Genomic DNA, 27117 nt, shown 5'->3' with positions numbered 1-27117 from the left:
CATGGTTTATTCAATATATCACTGTTTTAGAGGAAATGTGTGTACTACCAGACAGTTGAAAAGAAAAGGTCAAAAAGACCAAACCTTTTGATCTAAATATGAGTTCAGCCATTGCTATGACCAGAGATGAAATATTTTCTTTCGCTTTTTTTTCTTTTTCTCATTTAAACAAAGTGTGACTCATATATCCTGTATATGACCCAATAAGGCAATAATGTAGTTGTTTATAATATTAAAAGCAGTGTGAAACTCTATACAACAAACACTACACTAAAGAATCTGCATTACATTATTCAGTATATACAATTAAATGTGAAGGCTTGTATCCCCAGTTTGTTTGACCAGCAAAAACCTGGAGGAAATACGGATACATCAGCGTCTGTCTGAAGAACACTGATACGGCCACTGGAAGACACACAGCACTGGAATGTGAGTGAGAATTTGTGTACCGTCCTTTGCGGAAGGGAGGGGGTCGTCCTTCCATAAAGTCAGTCAGTGTTGTTTCGGCCTGTGTTTACACAGCCTGCTGTACGTGTTCAAGTGAGAACAATGGGGAGGAGGCTTCCAAAATGGCGACATAAGTCACAGTATCAACCACGCAGCGCAAAAGGGACCCAATGCTGCTCAGACTTCATTCAAATCGGGTGTACAGTGACACACAATGAGAAATTGTTAGGTTCTGTGTGTTGGAGCGGTTTGTTAAAGGGCTGCGTTTTTTTTTTAAACAAATGAAAGATCAAGACAGGAAGGGCCAGGTTTAGGGAAACAGGAAAACTGATGCCAGGAAGTGGACCACGTCAGCAGCCTGCCCACCACAGTCTGAGCTCAAAGTAGAATCGACAACGCAGAGCAAGTATGGAGTCCTCCTCGCTCAAGTCACCAATGAAGCTTGTGCTTTTGACAGGTACGTGAACTTATCTATCCTCCAGCACGGCAGGTGTCTAATAGTGAGACAGCAGTAGTTGTATTTGTATTTACTGTATGGGTTCTTCGAGTTGGCTATGATGGGTTTGGGCTCTGTGATGGGGACACAATTCAACTTGATATCCAATGTGTTTGTTTGTTTTATGATTGGTGTTGCAATGGTCTTTTTCACTAACAACAGATTGTTTTGCGACATAAACTGTATTCAAACGTGTTCGTACTGTGGTTTAATTGATTACTTCAGTGGGTACCGTGTGGTTAACCAGAGAGCCCGAGATAAGAATGACATTTTCACTAGAATCACGCAGGCAGCAGTTGCATCACTAAAGGATTTGGACAATTTCTTTCATGGTATGAGTAAACATACACACTCCTGTGTGTGTGGTGTTTGTGTCCACGCAGCATGGCTCTCCAGTCTGATGGACCCATGCAGCCTCTCTGACATTTGTGATTCTTGTCACCAACTCGCAACGTGCAAGGCCCTCAACGGATCAAACGATGCCTGCTTCTGCAACAATGGATATACTGGAGATGGAACTTCATTTTGCAATGGTGAATATAAACACACCGCCCATGTGTGAATAAGTATGTTCTATGATGACACATTCATTAAAAAATGTTAGAAAATGGTGATTAACTATAATGCAAAACAGGTTTGATGTATGCAGTTAAAAACTATATTAAAGCTTCTTAAGATGCCTGCTTATGACAGAAAAAAACATTTAAAATAGGATGCACATAAACACCAAAATGCTAACTATGGTCATTTGATCAACGCAAATCAGGGTGTTTTATTTTTTAATTGCTCTTCTGCAACTGTTTATCTTATTATCCATGCCTCAAAATACACAATATTTTCTACAATGGTAAAGCCAGTGTGCTGCATGTCTTAGTCCACACAATGGAAGTAACCTACTTTATTTAAAAAAACATTATTATCGTAAAATGTTGCTTTTAATTATTGTGAGTGAGCTAAATGTCCATTTCAATGCGTGAAGGCACCATGTGGGTTTTGTTGTCCGCCATAAACAGCTAGCTGCTCGCTCACAGCTGAGAGATTTTTACAGGCAATACATTGCAGTGTTAAAGACGTCCTCACGATAGAGCTCTGTGAGTAACATGTTTGATGGCTATAGCGTTGTCTCCGTCTGCATTGTTACTCCTGTTTTGTTTCTGGGCTGTTTATAATTCCTGGAGCTCTTTTTGTTTCCTGACCAGACCTGAGCACAATCACAGTGCAGCTTACATATTTCAAGAGCCAAAATTAAATCAAACTGTGAGTGACATAAAACACTGTGGCAAACAAAAAGGTACACGGAGGTTCAAGGTTAAAGGGTTCATTGTGCGGTATTCTGTTTATTTGGTGTGTGAGTTCATTTAATGCAAAACAATCAGTGAATATGGTACCAGTCGTGAGATTGTTAGTAAAGGTTTGAGCCATGAATCAGTTCAGAATCCCTTCACTTTTTGTTGTATATGTAATTAAAAGGTGAAACGAATGCCCAAAAAAGAATTTATAGATTTGTTAATCTGAGCAATTCAGTATTTTTATAACTTTTTCAAATTTTTTAAACAAAGTGACAAAAGCACTCTCTACTTTTGTACAGATCACACAAAGACTTGAAAGTGAATCATAACATATGTGGGACAGTGTTTACGCAGAAGTGACAGCCCAAAGGTCCTGTGTGTTCTGGTGGTATTTCCCTTTTGAATATAATCACCTCTCTCTTCAGAGCAGAGGATTTCCTTTCCCGGACAGCTTTTGTGCAAAAAGTACAGAGAGAGGAAGAGCACAGCGTCCATCGCAGACAAGTGAAAACATCAGTGGAAAGTCTTCCCAGGTCATTTCCAATAAACTGAGCGAGCAGAGACGGCACTTTCTATAATGTGTGGACCAAAACAGCATCATCAGCAAACTGCTCTGTATCTGGTACTTTCTAAATCTGGGCAACAATTTGACTTTATCGAAATCAAACAAAGGCACATAACTGCTCAGCAATCACAAATGTCAACAATACAAATTGCATAGAAGCCATGGCCAAGGCTTTAATCAAGACTAGACTAAATTAGTGGAGCCTGAGACGAGACCACAATGGAGCCTCATCAAGTTCAAACTCCTCAAACACATTTGATCAGGATCAAATCAAAGTGTTTTCAATAGTGATTAAATTGTGGAGGTTCAATGAAGACAACATTTTTGTGAACATGCGCTCAAAGCCTCCGCCGAAAAAAGATTAAATATGCTGCTATGGTGATTGTGTGGGGTTAGTTTCGCCTCAATAATCCAACCAAGTCCTAATTTCTTAGTTGATGGTGAAAGGCATCAGAAGTTTTAGTACTCTCTTCTGTTTTTGGAAAACAAATGTGAATCTATAAAAAAAAATCCAAGCACGTCATGCTAATTCTGCTGTTTGTAGCCTTTTCCTCAAGCAGATAATTTACTGCATGATTTTGAGCTAAACATAAAGGATTACAATCAGGTTTTGCCAGAGCTCTCTGAAGGTCCAGTCATGTTGCATAACGCTGTGCAGTCAAGGAAGAAACAGAGATTTCTATATTGTTCTGCAATGAGCTATATTTAAAGAAGAAGAAGAAGAAGAAGAAGAAGAAGAAGAAGAAGAAGAAGAAGATGGGAATTCATTTAAGAGCATCCTGTAAATAATGCATAAAACATCTAAATCAATAATATAGTGTCAGAGGACAAACAAATATATCATTGTCTAGATATAGGGTTGGATAAAGAGGAGTTTTAACTTCCTGAATTAGTACATTTGTGTCGATGTAAATACGTATCATACATTTGTATTTGAGCCAAGAATGAGAATAAGCCTAAGTAGTGATGCTTTCATATTGCAACATGAAAGCATCACTACAATTTGATTTCTTCAGCCTTTTTTTAAATTATTTTATCTTGCAATTAACCCAGTTTACCTTCTTCCTTTATGCGCTCACCACAGATGACAATGAGTGCCAGAATGTGACTAACATCTGTGGGGACAGGGGGAGCTGCACCAACACCGCGGGCAGCTACTACTGTACATGTGTCTCTGGATACACATCAACGGGACTGGCTGAGTTCCAGCCCAACGACGGCACTGAATGCATCGGTAATGTACGATTCCGTGGCTCGGTACTTTAGATGGAGAGAAATGTGTTTTGGTCACAGACACACATACTGACAGAGGACCTGACGTAGCAAGGTGCGGTGTATATGTGGGAAAGCAGTTACCACACAGCTGGGAGAGCGCCAGGGTTGTGTGTGAACTGTGTTCTCTCTCGTGGCGCTGAGGAGGATGAACGTGCTGGAGCTGCTTTTACCCTTCGGCCTTTCACCTCCTTCCCATCTGCTATTCTGAGCAACCATCCAACATCTTCTGCTTTATTTGCAGAAAAACAACAACACCTTTACCCCATGTTGGAGTACAAAGTATTCATGCTGATATCCAACTCGGCGATGCACATCATTTAATGCCGTGCAGAAGCGTGCCGCTTTCAGATTTTAGAAGCTGTTTAATGAATATTCAGTTGTGTAACACGCATGCAAGAATGTCAGTTTCTTTTCCAAAGTAAATTATACAGTGTAATAAGTATAATGCATGGAGCTATTTTTGCCACAATCGTTATTGATTGAAGATAGAATATTGACTTCCAGCATCCCTTTTACAAATGTTTGAGATGGACATATTGTAGAGACATAAATAAATATCTCTGTTGAAGTCTGTATGTATCAATTCAGTTGTTTGCATTTTGTTATGCTCTGTTGATAGAGTGACTTTAATCATCATGTGTTTATCTTAAAGTGGAGCTGAACTCTTTATGTGCACCTTTCAGATAAAGATGAATGCAAGTACGGACAGGTGTGTGGACCAAACTCACACTGCCAGAATACGAATGGATCTTTCTATTGCAACTGTCAGCGTGATTACATCCCAACTTCAGGCACTAAGCACTTTCACCCAGAGGGAGGTGTACGATGTAAAGGTCGGTATGAGGATGGAAAAGCTCACCTGCAAACACACACACTCACACTCACTCACACTCACACACACTCACACGCACACCCACATGCACGCAAACACACGCACACACACTGGTACTTTCATCCAAGGACATACACATTTCTTCATCTTCCCCCCTCCCCTCCTCCCTTATTCTGTCACACACAACAAAGAGCCGATTGACATTTCTGTAGAAGAATCTATTATGCAATACATCAAGTTAACGGGGCAATCTTAAATGTACCGTTGTGTTAATGCTGATCACACAGAGAGCCATCTGATGTTATTTCTGTGCAGGTGTTATGCAATTCAGACTTTGGTGTAATAGCCTTTATCCTGGTGAAATATTGGGAAAAAGTCAGCAATCAAAGAGATGCCTAACGTTTTTTCAGAGCATCCCCAAAAATACTGCCATGACAACATCGGGTGCATCACACAGACCGTCAACAAAACTCTCGAATTTGTAAGTACCCCTCCTCGGGATTTCAGCCAAATATGGTCAAATAGATATGATGACACTGCCCTCTGTTGGAGAGAACATGAAGAACATGAAATTAAACAATATTTTAAGTTGCAAGGGCCCAATCCCCCTGGGGCCTTAAACTCTCGGCCCTCAGGGACTCACTGAGGCTTGAGTGTAGGAGAGGCTGTGAAGGCTTGAAATGGTGTAAATACGAATTTGACAGCAGGTAAAAAAATATTGTGTACAATTGTGGGTATTGATTTTATACTTTTTACTCCCTCATTTTGACGTCTTCCAGGCTCTTTCCTCACGAGATGAGATGTCATTTCTGAAAATCAATTTTTGTCAAAAGAGCTTTCATAAAAATATGAAATGTTTGATGAATAACAATAACAAAAATAAGTAGCACTACTTAGTGGCTACTTGCATTACTTTGGTTTCCTGTGTTTTTATGTTCCATCTTTATTCTTTAATGGTTCTGAGTATGTATAGAAGGCCAATCTCCAGTTAAGTATATTGTATGAGAATGCTCCGCCACTTTTATTTTACGAAACACACACATTAAAGGAGCAGCAGAAAAAATGAAAAAAACTACACTTTTGATGATAGGTGGAGAAATTGTGTTCTGAGAATGACCAAACAGCTCCTCCCTGTGGGGAACATCCAACCTGCTCAATACGGATATGCACTTTATTGAGTTTGAGTGAGCTCGATACCAGAAAAATGTGATCAATTGTGGACAATTCAAAGTCTGTATCAACAGAAATATATCAATATGTTTCAATAAACCATGAAGGACTTGATGTAATATGTTGCAGGAATGTATTATCATAAAAATACTCTTACTCGTCCACCAATCCCAGATGAGCAACCTCACGGAGCCCCAGAGTCTGCTGGAGGAAATTGCCAAGCAGACGTCCGGCGAACTCACCTCAGTGGAAGTGATCGCATATGTTGAGGCCTTGAGTCGATCCGCATCAACACTGGCCGCCGGAGGAAAGGATTACACTGTCAAACCATCCGTCATCAACTCCACTCTTACAGTAATCTTTGTTTAACATTCTTCCTTCTCAATCAACAATTTGAGTTTTGCTTTGAACTGGTTTTGGGGTAAAAGAGGCGCTGCAACCCATCGTATTTCTTATTGTGCTGTGCAGTTCTGAGAAAGACAAATCAGACACTTCAATACTTTAGTTGTAAAGGTACAAGCTGGGGTTTTTTGCGCCAATATGATATCTTTAGAATTGTATGTCAATGTATTTATTTATTGTTCTCTTTAAAAGTTGACTATGGTTTAACCTAATAGTGGAGAAATACCTGCGATGGGTTACCATGGTTACAATGTGCCCCAAAATAATAAAAGCGACACCATATGGAGTAATTATTAAGAGGTCAACAGAGACAAACCTAGATAAACATAATGTTCTAACCGTGATAAAGAATTAGGTCGAAGTACACACATATGCTACATGCTAAACTATCACACACACGTCACACTGATAAATCTGCTTTTCATCAGAAATTAGTGGAAGCAGTAAACAACTTAGTGGAGAAGGATGAACTGGTGGCTTGGAGCCGAATGGAGGAAGAGCAACGGGAACGCACCATCACCAAGCTGCTACACACTGTAGAGGAAAGTGCTCTGTATCTGGCTAACAACTACAAAACTCCAGCTGAGCTCCAAATCAAAGCCACAGAAATGGGTGAGATAATTATTAACGCAGAGCGCTCTCACAGACACTCCAATTATATTAAATTGTCCTGCCATTCATTACCACCTGTGTGCAGTGAGTTTTCGGATAATTGTCATTTTAATACTTTTACATTTTTCATATCAATTCTTTTTTTCTCCTCAACCACAGAACTGAAACTCTTTACCTTTGATGCTCTTCACATAAAAGCCAAACTGTCCGCGTCAATGGGTGGCGATCATATACAGCTAACTCCAAAACTAAGACCAGAGGAGGATAGAAATGGTAAAGTAGCTGACTTTACATGTTTAATGGAAGGTCACATATATCACTATCTGCGCCTTGGCTGTACAGCATCATCATATTATCTTTGTGATTTTGTTGCTGATGCCTTCAGGTGCACATGTTAGAATTTGCTACAATAACATCTGAGCAAGTATAAACACCAATCTCAAAATCTGTCTTATGGCAACAGTTAAACATGCAGCATAACAGAAACAACGATTCTTCATCAGGTAGATGGTTACATGCAAAAACAGATCAAACAATCAAACTCATTTTTCTATGTTTTTCTTTTCTTTCTTGTACATTCAAGTTACTGTCAGTAAATTGGTTGAATATACACATTGAGCTTGACACAGTTGGTCAGATCAGAAAACGTATTGCATGATATTTCCAAATCAGCTTGCTGCTCTGCGGGATCTATAACAAAGTTGTAATTGACTGACAGAGTTTGATACAAAATACAGTAACATACTTTTTTGTTCAACTTTTGTTGTCCATCAGGAAGTGTGTCAGTGGTGTTTGTGCGATACGACAGCATCGGTGACATCCTGAAGCCGAGCAGCGACCCGGGTGTCACCGACTACTCTCGCTATGCAGAGGCTGGGGAAATCACTGTCAACTCCCAAGTCATCGCTGCTGCCGTCAAACCTGCCAACGTTTACCAGCTCGACCACGTCTCCTTCACTCTGAGGCACAGCGAGGTAAAGACTCGACAGCATAGACCTCCCAAATGTATTTATGTTGGATCTTTGTTCTTCCCTATGCAGTCTATTATCGACTAGATTCATAAAAGCAGCTTTTTAAAATTCATCGTGAGACCAAAGTAGCATCGTTCTTATTACAAATATGTATTTCTATTTCTATTTCTATCTGATGTCAAAGAAACTTGATAATAGTTTCCATAAAAGTTCAATTCAAACAAACTCAAACGGGAGGAATAGTTAGCGCTTTGTGTTAGGTTTTTATGAAATTGTAATATATTTCTTCCAATGACCTCTCAGTTAAGAAGAAATTGAAGAGGAAAGGTGAATAGAGGATGGAGGAAAGCGGAGTAATGAGGGAAATAACCCTAAAAGTTAATGTACTGGTATTTCTTTCTTTTCAGATAATTAAAATGTATGAGAAAGTGAAATCATTATTTTTGTTGTACCCTTGAGGGTTAAGCCTAACAAAGGAGGTGATGATTTATGTTGAGCAATGAAAATCTTCTTTAAATTGCCTTTAAAGAGCAACAATCAATAATTTGGGCTCCATTTTCATGCAGATTCTTTCTGCTTGTAGTATTTTTATTTTCATTGCTTCCACCTGTTCTTGGGACATACTGCACATATTCATTTGATAGACCATTTTTGTCATTTAAATACATTACTAATTGCTGAAGAAAAAATATATATTATAAAAAAATAAAGACTACACCAACTGGTCTGAATACAGATCGAATTGAATGGCAGCATAGATTTAGAAAATAAAAAGTAACCTAAAAATACTAAAACTAAAACACATTTGCATTTTATTCATTTATGCAAGATAGTGAAGTCTGGATTTTTGTAATTCAATTTAAATTAAACAACAGCAATTTATGGAAATAGTTTTACCCCTGTTTTCAATGTGTTCATGTAAATTTTTATTTCATAAAAACAGTGAGCTGCAGCACATGACTGCACTTAACGACCTGCCCCCTGTGGAGTTTTGAGCCAAAGTGGTGCATGATAATTATATGACATGATATAGTTCTAATAATAAGTCATAGAATTGTGAAACAATAAGAATTGTACGAAAAGCCAATGCAAACAAAGCAAAACATTTGTTTTGATTTTTTAAACATGAAAATAACACTAAAGTAACCTTCTAAATATCATGTCTGATGCATTTGAACTTTGCATGTATGGTAATTTATGTATAATCTGTTTTCAACCCCCCCGTTGTGATGTCACCGCACAGCGTAGAACACAAAGGAATACCGAACAGCGCCATGAACAGTTATCAGCGTTTTGTTCCTCTCTCTCTCCTGAAGCCCGTCGACACGACAGCTGATGTGACTATGTGTGCTTTCTGGGAGTACGAGCCGGAGAGCCTGCGGGGCCACTGGGCCACTCACGGCTGCAAGACCGTCCACGTCAACAGCAATGCAACCACCTGCTCCTGCAATCACCTCACACACTTTGCCATCCTCATGTCCTCTGGGCGAGCCAATGTGAGTAATCATACACTAAAAATACAACTGTGCATGCATTTTCTTTTCTTATTTTTTCACATTTCTACACAGCGGTTTTACATTATTTATCAAATTAGTTGAAAGGAAGAAGATTGATCAAGCAGAGGATAACAATGTTCTCAGTTCAGAATCTTATGGTCTTCAAATGTAAAATCTTTGTTGTTTTATCAAACACTTTCTGATCTGTTTCTGAACACCATTATTTTGTGGAGGAGATGCTGATTGTCAACACAATGTTACTAGCTTGTAATAAAATACAACCACTTATTGCTATTTTATTCATTTCCACTCAGCATAAATTTTTTGATAAGTTGCAAGACACAAAATGTCCAATCCAAAAAACAATGAAGCTTCTAAAGGCAATGTGACTCACTACATATTAAAAAAGGCAAAAAGAAATGTCGGCGATTTCCACCCACACTCTTTAAAGATACACTCCCTGTAAAGATACACTCCCTGTTGTTTTAGAGCGCTTAATAGTGCCCTCAAATGTGTACATGTTCTGTAGGGATGTCAGAGCACTGCTTTAACAAAAACACAGAGTGTATCTATAAATATAAAATAATTTTGTAAATAAAGTAAATTAAAATGAACTTTTTTACGACCCTATTTCTGTAAGATATCATCTGATACAGCAGGACCAGAACCGAAAATATCTGCAACCCAACATATTGGTGTAACCCCAGCCTACCCCCTCATGTTATATATCGAATGACTCCAAGCGGAAAACACAAAGAATTCCACTTCAGCGTACCATGACACCGTGAATGAAACGCCTCTCTTTCCATTTGCTTCTCAGCTGGTGGCCCACTACACCATCCTGACCCGGATCACCCAGCTGGGGATGATCATCTCCCTCATCTGTCTGTCCATGTGCATCTTCACCTTCTGGTTCTTCAGTGAGATCCAGAGCACCAGAACCACCATCCACAAGAACCTGTGCTGCAGCCTCTTCATGGCCGAGTTCATCTTCCTGGTGGGGATCAACATGAACACACATAAGGTGAGCTTCCAGGTAAATTAAGGCGGTGAAACCGAGGCGTGAGAGACACTATTCTGTCATGTCATTGATTAAAACACTTCTCATTCGACTCCGCCTACTTTCACTTGCCTTTTGGGTTAACAGAACCACAACAGAATAATATCGGTTCATCTCTTTGACGTGAAACTGCTTACATATTTGCAATACATGTCATGAATCAGGCAAAAGAGAAACGCATAAGACCATTCTTACGTCAAGGTATAAAATAGCTGTTCTTTTACACATCTTACTTTTTAAATGAATCTTTATCTCTCCTCTTCCGTCTGTCTCATGGCAGCTTTTCTGCTCGGTTATTGCCGGGTTGCTGCACTATTTCTTCCTCGCCGCCTTTGCCTGGATGTGCATCGAGGGCATCCATCTGTACTTAATCGTGGTCGGCGTCATCTACAACAAAGGCTTCCTGCACCGCAACTTCTACATCTTCGGCTATGGGAGCCCCGCGGTGGTGGTGGCCATCTCGGCAACACTCGGCTCCAAGTATTACGGCACTGACAAAGTGTAAGTGTAAAGAGAGATGAAGGGGGAGACACATGTTTTTATACAAATATCTCTTTTTCCTATCTCATTCAGCATTTGTCTTGGAAGAAAGAAAAGCAAATTACATTAATTATATATACATTGGGGCAGAGATTAAAGTTGGCCTGCGGGGACATAAAGGAAGTAGAAGATGCTCGAAATGCCCTGTTAGGTAATAAGTATTATAAAAAAATGCTGAGAGGTGTTGGGTACCATGGAGAGTTTAAATAAAAAATACATAAATACAAGAAAATCTTTTGTTTATTAATGTAAAATATAATTAAAAGATTGAGGTTATGCAAAAAATAAGTGCTGATTGTTCATTCCCATGAGCAGAGGTAGCTTTTTCGAACCAATTGTTTGTGTGCTTGGAAGATAAGAACATTATGTAGCCCATACAATAGTGCATCATAATTAAGATGAGGCTAGATTGGACTGAAGTGAAGCGATGGAGGGCATTGCTGCTGTAGGAGGAGGGATTATTGCATCTAAAACACACACATAAAAGTGTTTGTTCAATAACAGGATTTGTGTTACAGGTGTTGGCTGAGCACAGAAAACCACTTCATATGGAGCTTCATTGGGCCGGCGTGTTTGATCATTCTGGTAATATAACAACTGTTGGAGTATTCATTACAATCATCAAATAGGGATCGTTTTAAAGATTGATATCCATTTAGTCCGACTGGTTTGTCGAGCTTGTTGTCATGTTTGTTTTGGTCGCTCTCCCCCACAGGTTAATCTCTTGGCTTTTGGAGTGATCATCTACAAAGTGTACCGGCATACTGCTGTGAAAAAGCCAGAAATCAGCCACTACGAAAATATCAGGTAGGATAATCCGTACTCTTGTTGAGAAAGTGAAAGAATATTGAAAATCAAACAGTAATTTACTCTTCTAGGGGATTAGAATGGTTTCATGTTGTGCCCTTGTAGCATCTTATACCAATGAGTCGTTTGTTGACTTAAAATGAAGATGTGTTTTTTGCAATCTCTCAGCTAAAATCAGTGTCATCCCACTCAGGTCCTGTGCCCGTGGTGGCTTGGCTCTGCTGTTTGTGCTGGGAGCCACCTGGACTTTAGGAGTCCTTCACATCCTCAATGAGACCACCCTCACTGCCTATCTGTTCACCATCGCCAACACCTTCCAGGGCATGTTCATCTTCATCTTCCTCTGTGTCTTGTCTAGAAAGGTAATAACCCTTTGGTCCCTTGAATTGTGTTTTATAAGATGTATCTATTCAATATTATTCGTGTGGCTATCGTTGGACAGTAAGCGGTTTACACCAAGACAATGGAAGGTAAATGAGTTGCTAATGAGCATCATGATATGATGTTGATAGAGGAAATAAAACATCAATTTACCATGTAGAAAATTACATTTTAATATGTTATTGTATAACAGTAGGTAAAAGAAGAAGCATGAAGATACTGTATGGTTTGTTAAAGTATCAATACCAGAAAGAAAAAAAATTCTCTAGTATTTAAAACTACATGTGTCTTATTAAATTACTGAATTAATTTAAACAAAATTACTCATGCGAAATTGACCCATTGTGATGTGTTATAGTTTCTGTATTGTTACATTTTGAGCAGAATAAAACACAATTTCCCCACTAAAAATTAGGAACAGGAATATAGATTGATAAAATGTCAATACTCAAGTAACTCATGGTATTTAAATTCTCCATTTTTTATTCAATTCTGACCTTCTTGAATGTGTCATTGCAGATTCAGGAGGAGTACTACAGACTTTTCAAAAACGTGCCGTGTTGTTTTGAATGCCTGAGATGAAGGACCGCGACCGAAGCCTGATCCCTTATACTGTACAATAATAGTCGACGCTTTCAGTTTAAAAAAACAGTACGGGAGGAATTTAGAACAGATGTCTTACAAATGAGCACTTGTAATTCGTAATGGTCTTTTTGCCTCTTTTAAAGACTGCTCTATACATTTGTAATACATACAATAGAACTAGACTTCTGTATCAACATTTTCACATTATACATACTACTGAGTGTAAAGCAAAAGTTTTTTGTTCCTGTTTAATTTAACGCCTCTGCGGTTTCTGGCATTACACTTCAAATAACACAGTGTGTTGGCTCTGTTCCTTTCTGGTGTTTTAAATTGATCTGTAAATTATTTAAAATGAATGTGGCAAACTCTGGCATCTCTGCTGCTCACTTGTATGCGCAAAATCAAAAGCCTTGTTTAATGCATTCTCCACCTCCCTTTTATGAAGATCACACAGTATATTTCAGTTGAATTGACAGGATGGTTTCACACGAGGGCATTGCCGAAGGTCACTAGCCCCCTCTACTGGACACAATGAGGAACCACATATGACCCAAAGCTGGCAAAGCTTTGATTCCGCTGCACTAGCTCCTCGTTGTGTATTAGTTAATGTGTGTAGCATGTTGGTCCATATGAGCTATGTTGTAGCCCTTTAAGGCCTTTTTATACTGGGATGTACAGAAATAAATATTGTGGTTGATTTTTTTCTTTTCTGCAGTGTTTTTTGCCAGATTGTGATCACCGAGCAGTTTTCTGGGCTGCAGAGTGTTGTCTAGTGTTGACAACAAACTATGGTATCAATCTTACTATCGACACTAAATGTGTTTGTTACATTTTATTCATAAATTTTCTGAATCGAAAAATGCACAAAGACATATTCTGAATAAATTATGTGCAAAAATGCTTGCAAATACTATAGGCGTATTTTCATAAATCTTTTAAGTAGTAAAAGTAATGTATAGTTTTGTATCGTCGTAGTTTTGAATGTCTGGTTTTCGCAAACACAATACAGGGATACAGAATGCACTCTTGTAGCCTGAGGTATGGCGACAAAACATAACAGTGAATACAGCTGTATCTAGTTCTGATTAAACGACAGTCAAAATAACGAGTTCAAGTGCTGTCACAAGCAGTTTTATTAAAATTGACAAAACTATCTGCTGGTCTTTCTCAAGGAGAGCCTGAAGAGAGAGAGGACAGTTGTGCAGCAGGTTGGCACCAAAGAGAGATTCTAAAAGTATTATTACTAAAACCCCAATACACTTCTCACCTAACAGAAGGCGACCACACACACAAACAACCAGCATGTACCACTCCACTGCAAATGCAGGTGCCACGCCACATGAAACATTCCCCAGTGCACACAGCAGCTGCCACCAAGAAACGCTCCAGAGGGACCACCGTTAGTAGCATCTGAAAAATATTTTTTTAAACAGGCATCATTAACAGACGCAAACACAATTCCAGTTACACATCGTCTGATTTATAGCCATAAAAAAATATCAGGAGGTAATATTAAACTCTGTGGTCAATTAAAAATGTGTGCGCGTTACACTACATGTCAGAATTCACAGACTAACACACTCATACACTGGCAGCAGAGGCCACCATGCAAAGTGCCACCTGCCCATCAGGACCCAAAACTTATCCCCATTCACTGACAGATGTTAAAGACAAAGAAGTTTCCACACACAAAGAAGTTTCCCTCATCTGTTTCTCCTAATTAACGAGATCTCCTGGATCCTAAAATCCCTCCTCACAAGCAATAACTCGGTTTGGCTGACAAGGGTGCTCCTGACACTCAGATCTAAACCCAACTCATCCTCAAGGGCATTTTGGATGCTTTTTTTCCTGTTTGTCCTCAGAAACAAGTTTCTCGATTCAATTGAGGGATAAAATAAAATGTGATGTTGGAGACCTCTGCTGGCTATAGTTTCAATAAAGAACAGGAAAAGCAGACGTTCAGGTAAAGTGAAGCCTGGGGAAGCAAGAGGGATGGTTTTCGTGAGATTACACCAGGGTCTCTCCTGTGTTGTGCAATCCGTACATAACCCCAAAATACGATAGAATAGACCCTCTTGGCTGATTGCTGCTCGGTGTCATCACCCTCAAACTGCACGTATAAAGAAGGTGGTTTGTGGAGACCTTAAGGCTGCGGCAGATTGTCGAATCGGCACGAAGAGCAGCGATTTGCCACACTTTTGACTGTGTTGGATCCGGGTGGAGAGTCTTGTGATGCCAGGGGACAGTTTATACATGTTAATACTACACGTTGCTCCAGATATTCAAGGAGTAAAAGAGTAAACCGGCCTGCATCTGCTCTGCCATCCCTCCACAGGGCTGAGTTTCACAGATGTTTATCCCATCATTCAGCTTTGAAAACACTTTGTTTACTTAATTTCCTTCAAAATAAGTTTTCAGCGTAGTTATTTATTTATTTTTATTCAAAATAAGCCATGTTTTGGGTTCTGTCCATGGGTGGAATGTGACATTGTTCATTTACTGAAGTACACATTCAAGGTACTCTTACTTTACTTGAGTATTTCCGTTTTATAGAACTTAATAGTTGTACTCCATGTCTCGGGCAAATATTTGTCTGACAGCTTTAGTTACTTTTCAGGTTAAAATGTATCATCACCTTGCTGAAAAACATGTATCTCAAAATGTGGTGATTTAGAGTTTTCCTGATACATCAAAGGTTTAAGTGTTCCTCTATGTGTTGAGACAATTATCCTGCTTTTTAAGATAAATAATGTATCCTCTTGGATCAGCTGGAAAATGAAAACATGGCTGTTTATACATGTTGATCTTATAGAATATGATGCATTGCTGTAAATTGCACTACCCAACAGCACATGAAGTAGATGCAATGAGCACACAAACCTTAACCCTTGTGTTGCCTTCGGGTCAATTTGACCCGATTCAATGTTTAATGTCGGTGTTCTTTCGGGAGTCAACAAACAAACATAAAGTACCTCACACTTAAACTTGGAAAACAATATTAATTCTAATAATTTTCTGGAGATTTTCATAGCTGGGGTCATATTGACCTCAAGGGTAAAATATGTTAGTAAATATAAAGGTAACAGGAGGGTTAAACATTGAATCGGGTCATATTGACCCGAAGGCGACAGGAGGGTGAAACATTGAATCGGGTCAGATTGACCCGAAGGCAACACAAGGGTTAAACGTCTACAGCAACAAAATGCAACAAACCCATTAATAATGTAGCAGCAATATTAATCTCAATGCCTCACAAAAAGTAAAATACTGACACTGAGCATTTTACTGCACAAAAAGTACATTTACCTTTGATACATTAAGCAGATTTGACTCATATACTTATGTACTGAAGAGACTTAAGTAAGGTTTGTTGCAGTTGAGTGTTTTCACATTGTGCTATTAGTATCTGAATAGTATCTAAAGGATCTGAATACTTCTTCCACTGCTGGTTCTGTGTTTATATAAGGAATGTCTCCATTTCCAATGTTGTAGTATCACAGCAGCTGCAATCTTTTTATCTTTGGCGCGACAGTTTGTTGTGTAACATTGGTTCATGCAACAATCTCGTCCTTCAAAAATACACACGGAACAGTTATCCAACACATGTTACTCGTGTCGCTGTGACAATGTTGCAGGTCAACATGGCTCTATTGCAGACAGCGTGATTTGACTTCTAAACCTCAAACTCTCCCTGCAACCAGTTCCCACAACCAAAACCCTCAATGGGATATAAATACAGTTCAACGGTGAAATATTGCTTTCACCTCCTCAGTTTCGACATGAAGGGGCTCCTCCTCTGCTGCCTTGTGGCTCTGGCCAGTAAGTTCTCATTGATTCATTCATCTTAATTTACTTGTAATAGAATTTCACAATCCAGCCTCCTAATTATTATTACTTCAGATTTTTTAAATACATTTTTACAATTGTGATTTATTCCACGATTAAATGACAAATATGTTTTTAAATATGGAGAACAGGAAAAAATATATATGAATATACTTGTTGTTGGTCAATCATGAATGACTTTTAGAGGGGAGTTATGATAACTTATAGAGTAAGGGGAATTTTACTTTTGACGTTTTTGTCATATTTTTACCGTTCTGCTGGTAATTTTTTTCTTTTTTTAAAATCTGCAAATTTAGCTGTGTAACATGCTGCCTGCTGTATTAGTGCTTTGTAAATCATAAATAACAAAATTGTGCTGATATATTCACAAAGGTGGTGATGCTATGTTTTTAATTGTATTCCTTTAGCAAGTCAAAGTGTTCGTTATGGTGAGTCTTTTATTAATCATCAGAAAATTACAAATCATATTTTCCCAAAACCTTCCGTAAGAAATGAATGAAATAACATTTCATGTTGGAAAAATCTTACAGAGCTCAGCCTGAATCCGGACAAAACATATGAATACAAATATGTGGGAACCGTGAATTTTGGACTCGGTATTGCAAACCTGGCGCAGTCTGGTACGAGAATCTCGTGCAAGATCCAGATCCGAGGTGTGTCCGAGCAAACTTTCCTCCTTCAGGTGAGACTGACAACAGAAGGTTATGCAACCTATTACTGAGTAGCAGCAGCAACAACAACAACAACAACAACAATGATTAATTTCTGATTCATCCATCAAGTTAAATAAATATATCAATCAGTAATTGAGGTCTCATTAATCCTTTTGAGGCCAATTTAATGAGCATCTGTGGGAAAATAACTTTTCATTGCATAAATAATGAAGAGTTCTTTGTAAACCACTTAATGAGGCTGAACTTTTGTGAATCTTAATGAAAGTGCTGAAAATCAGGTCAGCGACACATTTTTGCATACCCACAGATGACTGTTTGTGCATTCAGAATGCAAAGACATCTTGTTGGCCGAATTTCTGTCAGCTTTTAGTCACAAACAGATGCTGCAAACATTGTTGTAATTATAATAAAGTTAGCTTTAACAATTTAGCAGAGCAATGCAGACGTGTACTAGTTCTTGTCCTTTTCTAGTGGGTTAAAAATGTTTAATCTGACATTGATAAGTAGAGAGATTTCTTTTTAACTCGCCAGAAAATGTGCTGCATATGAGCAATAAAACTTCCTATTTCCTTCTCTGGTTCAAAGGTTTCAGATTTTTCCTTTGAAGAGTTCAACGGCTTCGATGGGAGAGACGAATTTCACGTGTCCGCAAAGCTCACCAAGCGTATTGCTTCCCAGCTCGTCAAACCCTTCATGTTTGACTATGTCGCCGGACACGTGGACAACATCCGCTCCTCTGCTGAGATTTCTGACACTACCGTCAACATCGTGAGAGGGATACTGGGTTCGTTCCAAGTCACTGTGAAGACCACACAAAGGATCTATGAGCTCGAAGAGGTCAGTCACCTCCGACAAATAAGCTAATTTCTGCAAAACAAATGAGATACAATAATGTTTGATTTTGTTTGTAGGCTGGCATCCATGGCAAGTGTCAGAGTAATTATGCGAATGAAATCAACGGGGAAACCAAGGACATGAGCGTCACTCAGGTCGTGGATGTCAATAACTGCAGGGAGAGGGCAGCTCTCTACAGAGGACTGGCCACCGCTGTGCTCGACCCCATCTCCAGACAGGTCGGTTTAGCTCCTCAGCATCTGGTCTGACAATTAGAATTGAAACAGACCAAAGTCAGTGAAAATTGTGTTTGTGTGTCGACCGATCTAGAGAGGGGAGTCTGTCGTTTCAACAGTAAGAAGTATTTACACAGTCGAGCCGACAGCAGAGGGAGGTCTCATCACCAAGGCTCGTGGCCTGGAGCAACAGAACTTCAGCCCCTTCAACGTGAAGGGAGGCAACATGAAGATGGAAGCGACGTAAGACAAGGGAATAACTGCACATCACGCCCGCTTACCCACAATGCTTGTCTGCTATACAAATCGTCTGATTTGCATAAACTCGCCTGCAGGACCGAAATATTGCTGCTCAGCGTGAATAACACAGCGAGAGCCCTCCCGCCCACGTCAATGGAAAGCAAGGGAGACCTTGTTTTTAAGTTTGTCGATGCCGAAGTCAATGTTCCCATTATGATGCAGAACCTGGACAACCCGATAGAAAAGGTAATAAGCATACACTGCTACTACATAGTTGATCAAATATCTCCAGGAAGTAGCAGGAAGCTCTGTAAAAAAACAAAGTAAAAAAATAAAATAATAATAAGTATTGAAATAACAGGAAACAATTCAACAAGATTGGTACAATTCGTATTTGTTATGTATCCTGATGTGAAAATCAAGTGAAATAAAAAGCATAAACTATTTCTCAAGAAGTTAAGTAAATCAAAAGAAATAGAATAATGTGTGCACAGAGAAGCTAATATGAGAGACAAACACGAATGAAAGAATCATCACGTTTGTTCCTCTTTACAGGCTGCTGAGCTGATCAAGCATCTGGCTGAGGTCAATCGCTACCAGATCGACAGCACAACATCAGAGGACACTATAAAGCTGTATCAGATCTTACGAGCGATACCGTATGAAGGATTAGACGTCTTGTGGAAGCAATTTGCAGGAAATGAAGAGCAGCGGTGAGTACTTGGTTAGTGGGTTACCAATGATGAATAACAAAGATGTAAACAGGGATTCAATAAGCACTTGTCAAATGGAAATTCAAAACATATATGAAGAGACCAATTTCTAGCCAGATCACATCAATGTGATGTCATTGAGCGAGAAATTTAAAGGTTTAGTTCAGGAAGTAATGTGAAGGTCGTGGAGTACAGCACAAGGTCATGCTGGGAAGGTTGGGTGGTAGATGGAGCTTATAAGTGTCGCCTCAGACGTGTGATTCTTCTCTAACCTTGACTAAATTATTTCAGTTACTCAAACATGGCTCTTGCCAGAAAGGCATTAATTCAAACATGATTTAATTCAGCGTGTCTTTGTGCCCAGTGAGAACACCGCAGAAAGGTTTGAAAGGGAAATGCCTTTGTAGATAACCTTTAACCAAACTTTTCTTTGTACTATTATAGGAAGAAAATAGTCCTTGACCATCTCTCAAATATGATACTAATCCCCTCAACTGAATAGCTAATTGCAGAGCTTCCTTCTACTTAGTTCAGAAGGGATTTAGTCTGGCACATTAACATCGATGAATGATACACGACGTGTCATCATGTGAGTCACGGTGACAGGAAGGTGATGCCTGGCTCGTTGAGATTAAGGTCATTGTCGACACCTATTTCAAGTTCAGTTAAATGCGACATCTGAACTTGTCCTTTACACTTTTATCCTTGCATTTTTTGCTCTTTATTACAATTAATTGTTATCTTTAGTATGGTCTGATTTATCCATTTTCTCCCATTTTTCTAATAATCAGACGTTGGTTTTTGGACATGATTGTTGAAGTCAATGATGGCAGAATCCTGAAGTTCCTGGAAAAGAGGTTCCAGGCTGAAGACGTGTCTGCAAATGAAGCTCTGCAGACCCTGATGCTGGCATTTGACCATCTTCAGGCTGTCCCTGATCTGGTTGAGATGGCTCAAGTGAGTTAATGATAAAGAGAGATAAATTATTTGCGTGAGAAATGACGACAAAGAGACACTAAACATAAAAAAGCTAAACACCTATAAAATGTTTGTGTCGTGAGAGAGGTGGTGGGGCCTTTGGGATGTCTGTGCCCAGGGGCCCATTAGCTCATAATGCACAAATGACAATACCACACAATGATACCAGATCATCTCAAAATATGTCTCTCTTTTTTACAGAAATTCCTGAAAATGCCTTTCAGTAAATCCAACGTCTATTTGTGGCAAACTGTGATGCTTTCCTATGGCTCTCTGGTTTACAAGCACTGTGCCTATTATACACCTTGTCCTGTGGCGGCTGTCCAGGTAATCAAATCACTTTATCCCATGAATTAATTTGGTACGTGATGAGAAACAGGAAGGCTGTCAGGTAGCATCAACATATTATCTGTGTGGAAAAATCCTAATCTGTTCTAGCCACTGCTGGACATGGCCAGGGAAAGTCTGAGCTCTGGAAACGACACCGACATGGTCGTCGTTCTGAAGGCTCTGGGGAACGCAGGTCATCCAGGCAGCCTTAAAACCATCATGCGCTTCCTCCCCGGAGTTGCTGCCACACCTGTGGATCTGCCACCTAGTGTGCTGAGTGCCGCTGTGCTGAGTGCCGCTGTGCAGTCTATGAGACTCATAGCTGCCAGGGAACCTCAGAGGGTAATAATATACAACATGCAGCAATAAGACTTTTTTTTACCAGCGATGTACTAGGTTTTTATATAAATTGTGTTTCTGGTCATTACTGTATATGCGCTGCTCTCCATAGTCAAGTTCAACATTTCATTTTCTGAGGAAGTCAGATTAATTATCCATTTACTCAGAACATCAGACTATTCTAATGCATATTTAATTGTCCTTATTTTGGCAGGTAATATTAGCTTTAACCATCATGTGAACATTGCAAGTGAATCATGCTATTGTCACATTATACTTCTCCATATGTATATCTACAACAATTACAGTCCTCAGCCTTTTTAAAGTTCTTCGTCGCTTCAGAAAATAATGTGACGAGACTCTGAACAGTTGGCAGTTAAACACACAATCTTTCTAAAGTCCTAATTAATATAATACTTGTGTTTTCAGGTCCAAGACATCACCATAAGTCTGTTCCTGCAGAAGAAGCTTCCCACTGAGATTCGCATGATGGCATTCATGATCCTGTTTGACACTAAACCCTCAATGGCTGTGGTGTCCATAGTGACTGTACATCTACAGGAGGAAAACGACCTCCATGTCATTAGTTTTGCATACTCCTACTTGAAAAGCTTTTCCAGATCCAGTACTCCAAACAACCACTTCCTGTGAGTAAAACAATGTAATAAGGACCACTTGGGTGGGATTGTTTGAGTCACATCATTTCCAATGATCTCCAGCTTTCAACATAATTTTTTTTTTTATTCTCTAAAATAGCTCAACTGCCTGCAATGTAGCCGTGAAAATCCTGGCCCCTAAATTTGGCCGTCTCAGCTATCACTACAGCAAAGCAATGCGCATGGACTGGTTCAATGGTATGCTCCGAATATAGACTTTGGGTTTCCCTGAGACTGTTTCATGACAGTTTGATTTTTCTCCACGATACAGATGATTTCTTAATTGGTACGGCCGCAGAAGTCTTCATGCTGAGAAGTGCAACGAACATCTTTCCGACTGACATCATGATGAAAGGACAATTTTACTTTATTGGTAGAATTGTGCAGCTCCTGGAGGTACAGTGTTTTACATCGAAGATTTAATTAAAGATTAGGTGTCGAACAGTAATCATCTCTTCTTGCTGTTCCGCAGTTGGGTATACGTGCCGAGGGACTCAGCGAGCTGCTTGGTAGCGGCATCCCTGGTTTTAATGGAGATCTCAGTTTCAGTGACTTGCAGGCAGTTCTCAAAATGGTGAGTATAACGGCAGCATCGTAACTGTACTTTGATGTGTGGGCTTTATTTGTTTGGGTGACCATTGTGCTGTATCATTTTCAGCTTAAAAACTGGAAAGTTCTGCCCGATGATAAGTCCATCGTGGCAGCCTATTCACGGGTCTCTGGACAAGAGTGGTTCTATGCTGATCTCAAGAAACAGACCATCGATGACCTCATCAAGGTGAGAGAATGAGTGAAAACAGTTCAGTCAAGAAAACGGACCATGTGTGTACAAAGCCTTTTACATACTGTTCTCTTGCGATCCCACTTGTAGAGTATGAGTCCTTCTCCAGGGAAAGACAGTCCTATGTTGGCCCTGATTGAGAGACTACAGAGCGGACTGTCATGGCATTGGACAAAGCCTTACCTAATCGCTGAGGTTCGCTACTTCCAAGCTATGATCCTGGGTCTCCCACTGGAAATAAGCAAATATTATCATACCCTCAATGGAATCAATGTAAATGGTGAGGAGTCAAACCATACTGCGTATGACACCTTACATCACAATCATATTAGTATTGATGAATGACGATAATAATGTGTTTTTTTTTATCTTAACCATCATTAAACTCAGTTTTTCTTCCATAGCCAAAGGCACAGTAACTCCACCACTGAATGGACAGCTTAGCCGACTGCTTACTTCTGACATTTCCCTGGAGACTGATGGTGTTATTGGGTAAAATATTTAATGTTCCTTTAATTTAAAGAACACACACTTCTATCATGTTTAGTAATTATCATAGAAAGCAAACCAAACTGCCTATCTAAATTTCTTATGTGGCTTTACAACTACTGAATTAACCACTTCCTTTTTAGTTTTACAAAGGATTTATGGGTTTACTACGGAATCAACACGGAGCTGTTCCAATGCGGTTCCGAGTTCAAAGCCAAAGCACCTCTTGCAGTCCCGTGGAAGTTTGCTACCAAGCTCAACATCGCAGAAAAGAAGTTTGAACTTGACTTCCCTCCATGCAAAAAAGAGATTGCTATCTATTCAGTCAAGTATGTCAAATTTCTTAATGCAATTTTCGAATGTCAATCATGAAATCATGGCTCCTCCTCCTAACAAGGCACTGTGACAGTTCTGCATTAGCACGACATCAAGACTTATTGCTTACAGTCATTTTACATACTGCAAAACAGTAGACTGAAAATATGAATAAATGATCTGTGTTGCACTGCGCAGGAGTTAAAATAGTTCTCCTCACCTATGTCTCGACTCACGAACCAACGTCAAAATAAAGTTCAAGTTGTTCTACAATTTAGCTATTGAAGCAGCAGTGTGTAAGACTTAGTGGCATCGAGTGATGACTACCCCTTCTCTCACCGCTCCCTTTCCAAGCATGTTAAAGGACTACGGTGGCCCTGAGGTAATGTAAAAGCTTGACAGGTCCTTACTAAAAACCGGTGTTTGGTTTGTCCATTCTGGGCTACTGTATAAACATGCTGGTGCAACACAGTGGACTCTGTATGTAAATATAAATGCTTGAAGTATTCTGTAACAAAAACACAATATTACTTATTTTCAGGTGACTATAGACTAATAAAACTAAAGTTATGGAAATATATTCCATTTCTGCCAATTAGTCCCCCTTAATCCTACACACTGCTCCTTTAACAATGCAGCCAGCGTGCCAAGCCCAGATGTTCTTATTTTCCTTTGCAACCAACAGCTCCAATGTGTACGCAGTCACCAGGAACATTGAAGAGCCAGATTTGGCTAAAATGACTCCAATCATACCAAATCCTATTGACTCCAATGCTGAAGTCAGAGTCACATTGAGACCTGACTCAGATCAGGTACAGTTCTAAACCTTTGGCAGATTGAACTAATTAACTCATCAACATTTACAGAACTCAAAGCAGATTGATGTATTTGGGATTTTCATCCAATCCAACAGATCTGGACAACAAACAACTGGAATGAAAAAGCCAAAATGTGTGCTGAGAGTAACATTTACGGAGTTGGTCTGTGTGTGGAGTCTGAGTTCAGGAGAGAATATTATCATGATGAATACCCCCTGTACTATTTCCTGGGATACACCCACATGACATTCAAAGTAGTACCAGGTATGCACAACAGGTCCAGCATTTTGCACAATATTTCACGATGCTTTTGTGTCAGCCTGTAAAAGCATTGTTTGTATTACTCTTTGCTATTGTAACGTGTGCACTTGTATCAGTCCAGGGAATCAACCCTGTTGACAAAATCCACTTTGAGGTGAATGCCAGCCCGAGCGGACATTCAGTCATCATGCTTGAGGCCCTGAGGTGGCTTCCCAAGGTATTTGGCTACCCTTGCAATGTTATTATCTGTGCACCTGCTCTCATGTTTTATCAATTCAAATTCTCCTGTTTACAGGAAGTCAACCAGAAAGTACGCCTGTCCTTTGATTCAGGAGAATCTAAAGAGAGCCCTGATGAGAACTTAATGGAAGTATGTTAAACCTGTTGCACAGAGATCCATTGACCCATAATGTGTTACACTGCAAAACAATATGCACAGTGTGCACTGAGCAGTGTCATTATGTCAAATCGTTCAGCTGTGCTAGTGATTCGTGATTCCATCCCCCAGAAAAAATAGTGGTCCATGTTTTAAGACTGCAGCTATTTGGGTGCATAAAAACCCTCCATATATACAGCAGATACAGTTTCTTTAGGTCTACACATGAAATCAATTCTCTGCACCTGTTGCACACGATGCACACAAACCCATAACAGCTAAATGGATTGCTTTCTTTCTTATTCAATAGGGCTGGAATTCAACACCTGAAGCTGTGTTCAATGTCAATGCCTTTGCCATGAGTACCAACCAGAAGCCCCAGGGTTACGATGCAGTTTTCTACTACACACCTGATGCAACAAATAAAAGCACCCAGCTGATTGTGTCCCAGGTTGGAGAAAACATCAACTGGAAGATGTGCATCAACACGTCCGTGAAGCCCCATGTTGAGGCCATGGTAAGGAACTTGAACAAATATCACTATTATTATCATATCATTATTATACTATGAACAGCAAATACCCTGAGAAGACTACAATCAGCATTAGCCATTAAAAAAATATTTAAGAAACATGAACAAACTACATATATTACATCCATCCATCCAGTCCTCAAAATACACTTGTACACCAAAGTTATACAATCTCACATATTTAATGTCTCTTTCTGTTTGTTCGGGTTCCTCTAGTTAACTGTCATGTGGCTACATTTATGCTGACAAACATATTACTTGTGCTTTATATTCCGCTATACACAATGTCCTTCTCGTGGCAGCATTGTAAGGAACAGTATCGTGTAGCATGTGCATACTACACATTTAGCCCAGTAAATCAGTTCAAATACACTGTTATAAATACTTTTAAAATGATACTTCTTCTTTTTATTATATTGCATACCGAGGCCGAAACCAAATCTTTTGATTGTAGACACTCCCTTCATGATTGATCTCTTGTCTTTGGTCTAGGCAAACGTTAGATGGGGAGCTGAATGTCAGACCTATGGAATGTCAATAAAATCCGATACTGCCCGTTTTCCTGGCGCTCGGCCAAAAATCAAGGCAAAAATACAGTGGACCAGGGTCCCAGACAGTTTGGCAGAGGTTTGCACAAGGTGAGTCTCAGAGGAATTAAGGTGAAGTGTGTATCAAGGAATATTAAATGTGAGGAGGAAGAGGAGATTGAGCTGAAGAATGACTTAGATTCACTTACTGTGCTTTACAGAGCATGGTGGGAACATGTTCTGTGTTTACAATGATGTTACAATGATGTTTTTTATCTCTCCCAGATTTGAAAGATACATCCCAGGTATGGCTCTCCTTCTGCACTTCTACGAGAAACATGAGACAAATGCCAAGCAGGAGATTTCTGCATCATTCATTGCCACCTCAGCAGACAGCATCGATGTGATCATTAAATTCCCAGAGGTATTGGTGGAAACATTCACCACCTACAGTTATATTGAACATTTTTATTGAATGCAGTATTAACATGAATGTGTCATTTCTTCTGTCTCGTCATTAGTATACAGTCTCCCGCCAGGCTATTCCATTTCCACTGCCACCTGCCTCTTTCAGGAGTTTCAACATGACATCAGAAACACAATAGACAGCTTTGGACGTGCATGAAAACATGTGAGCGACATGAAACCAGTTTGATTACGCTTAATTGGATGTGCATACTAAATGGATGTGTCTTCTTTAATATTCTCTTGAATGTGTTTGTGTGGATTGTTTTGACAGAGTTCTATGCTAAGCAGATGCGTAAAAACAAGCAGAGAGCTGTGCAATTTTTGATTGCTTTTTTAAAATGTTTTGTGCAGCAGAAAGACAACTAAGCCCAGATGGGAGCCAGATGCCTCTTTTCACAGTGATAACGCTGCAACCAAAAATCTCACCACGGCGATGAAAGTGGGGATGATAAAAGATGCATCAGTAATCTGTCAGATGTCACCAGTTTGAAAATAACCTGTACTGGTCCTGATTTATTCATTATAAAGCATGATACAATTTCAACACCCCGATTTTAAGAGAATATTGTGTACATTCATGCTCATGTCCCAAATCATTGTATCTTCAAATTGTATTTCTTTTGCTCTGATTCTGTCGATATAAATCCAAATGTTGATATAAATCTGTGAAACCCACGATTATGATGCAGAGGAGCCATAAGAACATTTAATGAGTCTCCGCCAAATTCAGTTTCTGCATTTCGAAAGATAGAAGAGCAGCTGGAAGTTTCAGAACA

The 27117-nt window shown here is 39.5% G+C and overlaps 2 protein-coding genes across 4 annotated transcripts; both read left to right on the top strand.

Moving 5' to 3' along the window:
* Positions 1-782: 782 nt before the first annotated feature.
* On the top strand, positions 783-13630 carry adgrl4 (adhesion G protein-coupled receptor L4). The gene is made up of 16 exons (XM_056413914.1): positions 783-904; positions 1327-1476; positions 3882-4031; positions 4756-4905; positions 5315-5385; positions 6249-6428; positions 6905-7088; positions 7248-7361; positions 7863-8062; positions 9376-9555; positions 10376-10579; positions 10896-11116; positions 11674-11740; positions 11871-11962; positions 12156-12324; positions 12863-13630. The coding sequence occupies exons 1-16, from the start codon at positions 856-858 to the stop codon at positions 12923-12925; spliced, it is 2244 nt and encodes a 747-aa protein (XP_056269889.1). The 5' UTR covers positions 783-855; the 3' UTR covers positions 12926-13630.
* Positions 13631-16663: 3033 nt separating this feature from the next.
* vtg3 (vitellogenin 3, phosvitinless) lies at positions 16664-26885 on the top strand. 3 transcript variants are annotated; one of them, XM_056413910.1, is made up of 28 exons: positions 16664-16747; positions 17182-17202; positions 17305-17456; positions 18034-18285; positions 18360-18521; positions 18613-18761; positions 18854-19004; positions 19314-19471; positions 20263-20428; positions 20651-20776; positions 20888-21121; positions 21548-21765; positions 21875-21972; positions 22046-22170; positions 22247-22348; positions 22433-22552; positions 22646-22835; positions 22960-23047; positions 23188-23373; positions 24045-24171; positions 24273-24441; positions 24555-24655; positions 24734-24808; positions 25125-25331; positions 25839-25984; positions 26159-26297; positions 26395-26504; positions 26696-26885. In XM_056413910.1, the coding sequence occupies exons 1-27, from the start codon at positions 16708-16710 to the stop codon at positions 26476-26478; spliced, it is 3786 nt and encodes a 1261-aa protein (XP_056269885.1). In that variant the 5' UTR covers positions 16664-16707; the 3' UTR covers positions 26479-26504; positions 26696-26885. The 3 variants fall into 3 exon arrangements, with proteins under 3 accessions (XP_056269885.1, XP_056269884.1, XP_056269886.1); XM_056413909.1 differs by having other exon boundaries at positions 26693-26885; XM_056413911.1 differs by having other exon boundaries at positions 26613-26702.
* The last annotated feature ends 232 nt before the right edge of the window (positions 26886-27117 follow it).

Source organism: Pseudoliparis swirei, chromosome 5 (genome assembly GCF_029220125.1).
Source record: "Pseudoliparis swirei isolate HS2019 ecotype Mariana Trench chromosome 5, NWPU_hadal_v1, whole genome shotgun sequence".
Lineage (NCBI taxonomy): Eukaryota > Metazoa > Chordata > Actinopteri > Perciformes > Liparidae > Pseudoliparis > Pseudoliparis swirei.
This window is presented reverse-complemented; position numbering and strand designations above follow the sequence as displayed.

Coding starts and splice junctions, on each gene's coding strand:
- vtg3 (XM_056413910.1), top strand. CDS start 16,708: ATGAAGGGGCTCCTCCTCTGCTGCCTTGTGGCTCTGGCCA. Junction 24,442..24,554: donor GACATTCAAAGTAGTACCAG/GTATGCACAACA, acceptor CACTTGTATCAG/TCCAGGGAATCAACCCTGTT. Junction 24,656..24,733: donor CCCTGAGGTGGCTTCCCAAG/GTATTTGGCTAC, acceptor TCCTGTTTACAG/GAAGTCAACCAGAAAGTACG.
- adgrl4 (XM_056413914.1), top strand. CDS start 856: ATGGAGTCCTCCTCGCTCAAGTCACCAATGAAGCTTGTGCTTTTGACA. Junction 1,477..3,881: donor TGGAACTTCATTTTGCAATG/GTGAATATAAAC, acceptor CGCTCACCACAG/ATGACAATGAGTGCCAGAAT. Junction 9,556..10,375: donor TGTCCTCTGGGCGAGCCAAT/GTGAGTAATCAT, acceptor TTTGCTTCTCAG/CTGGTGGCCCACTACACCAT.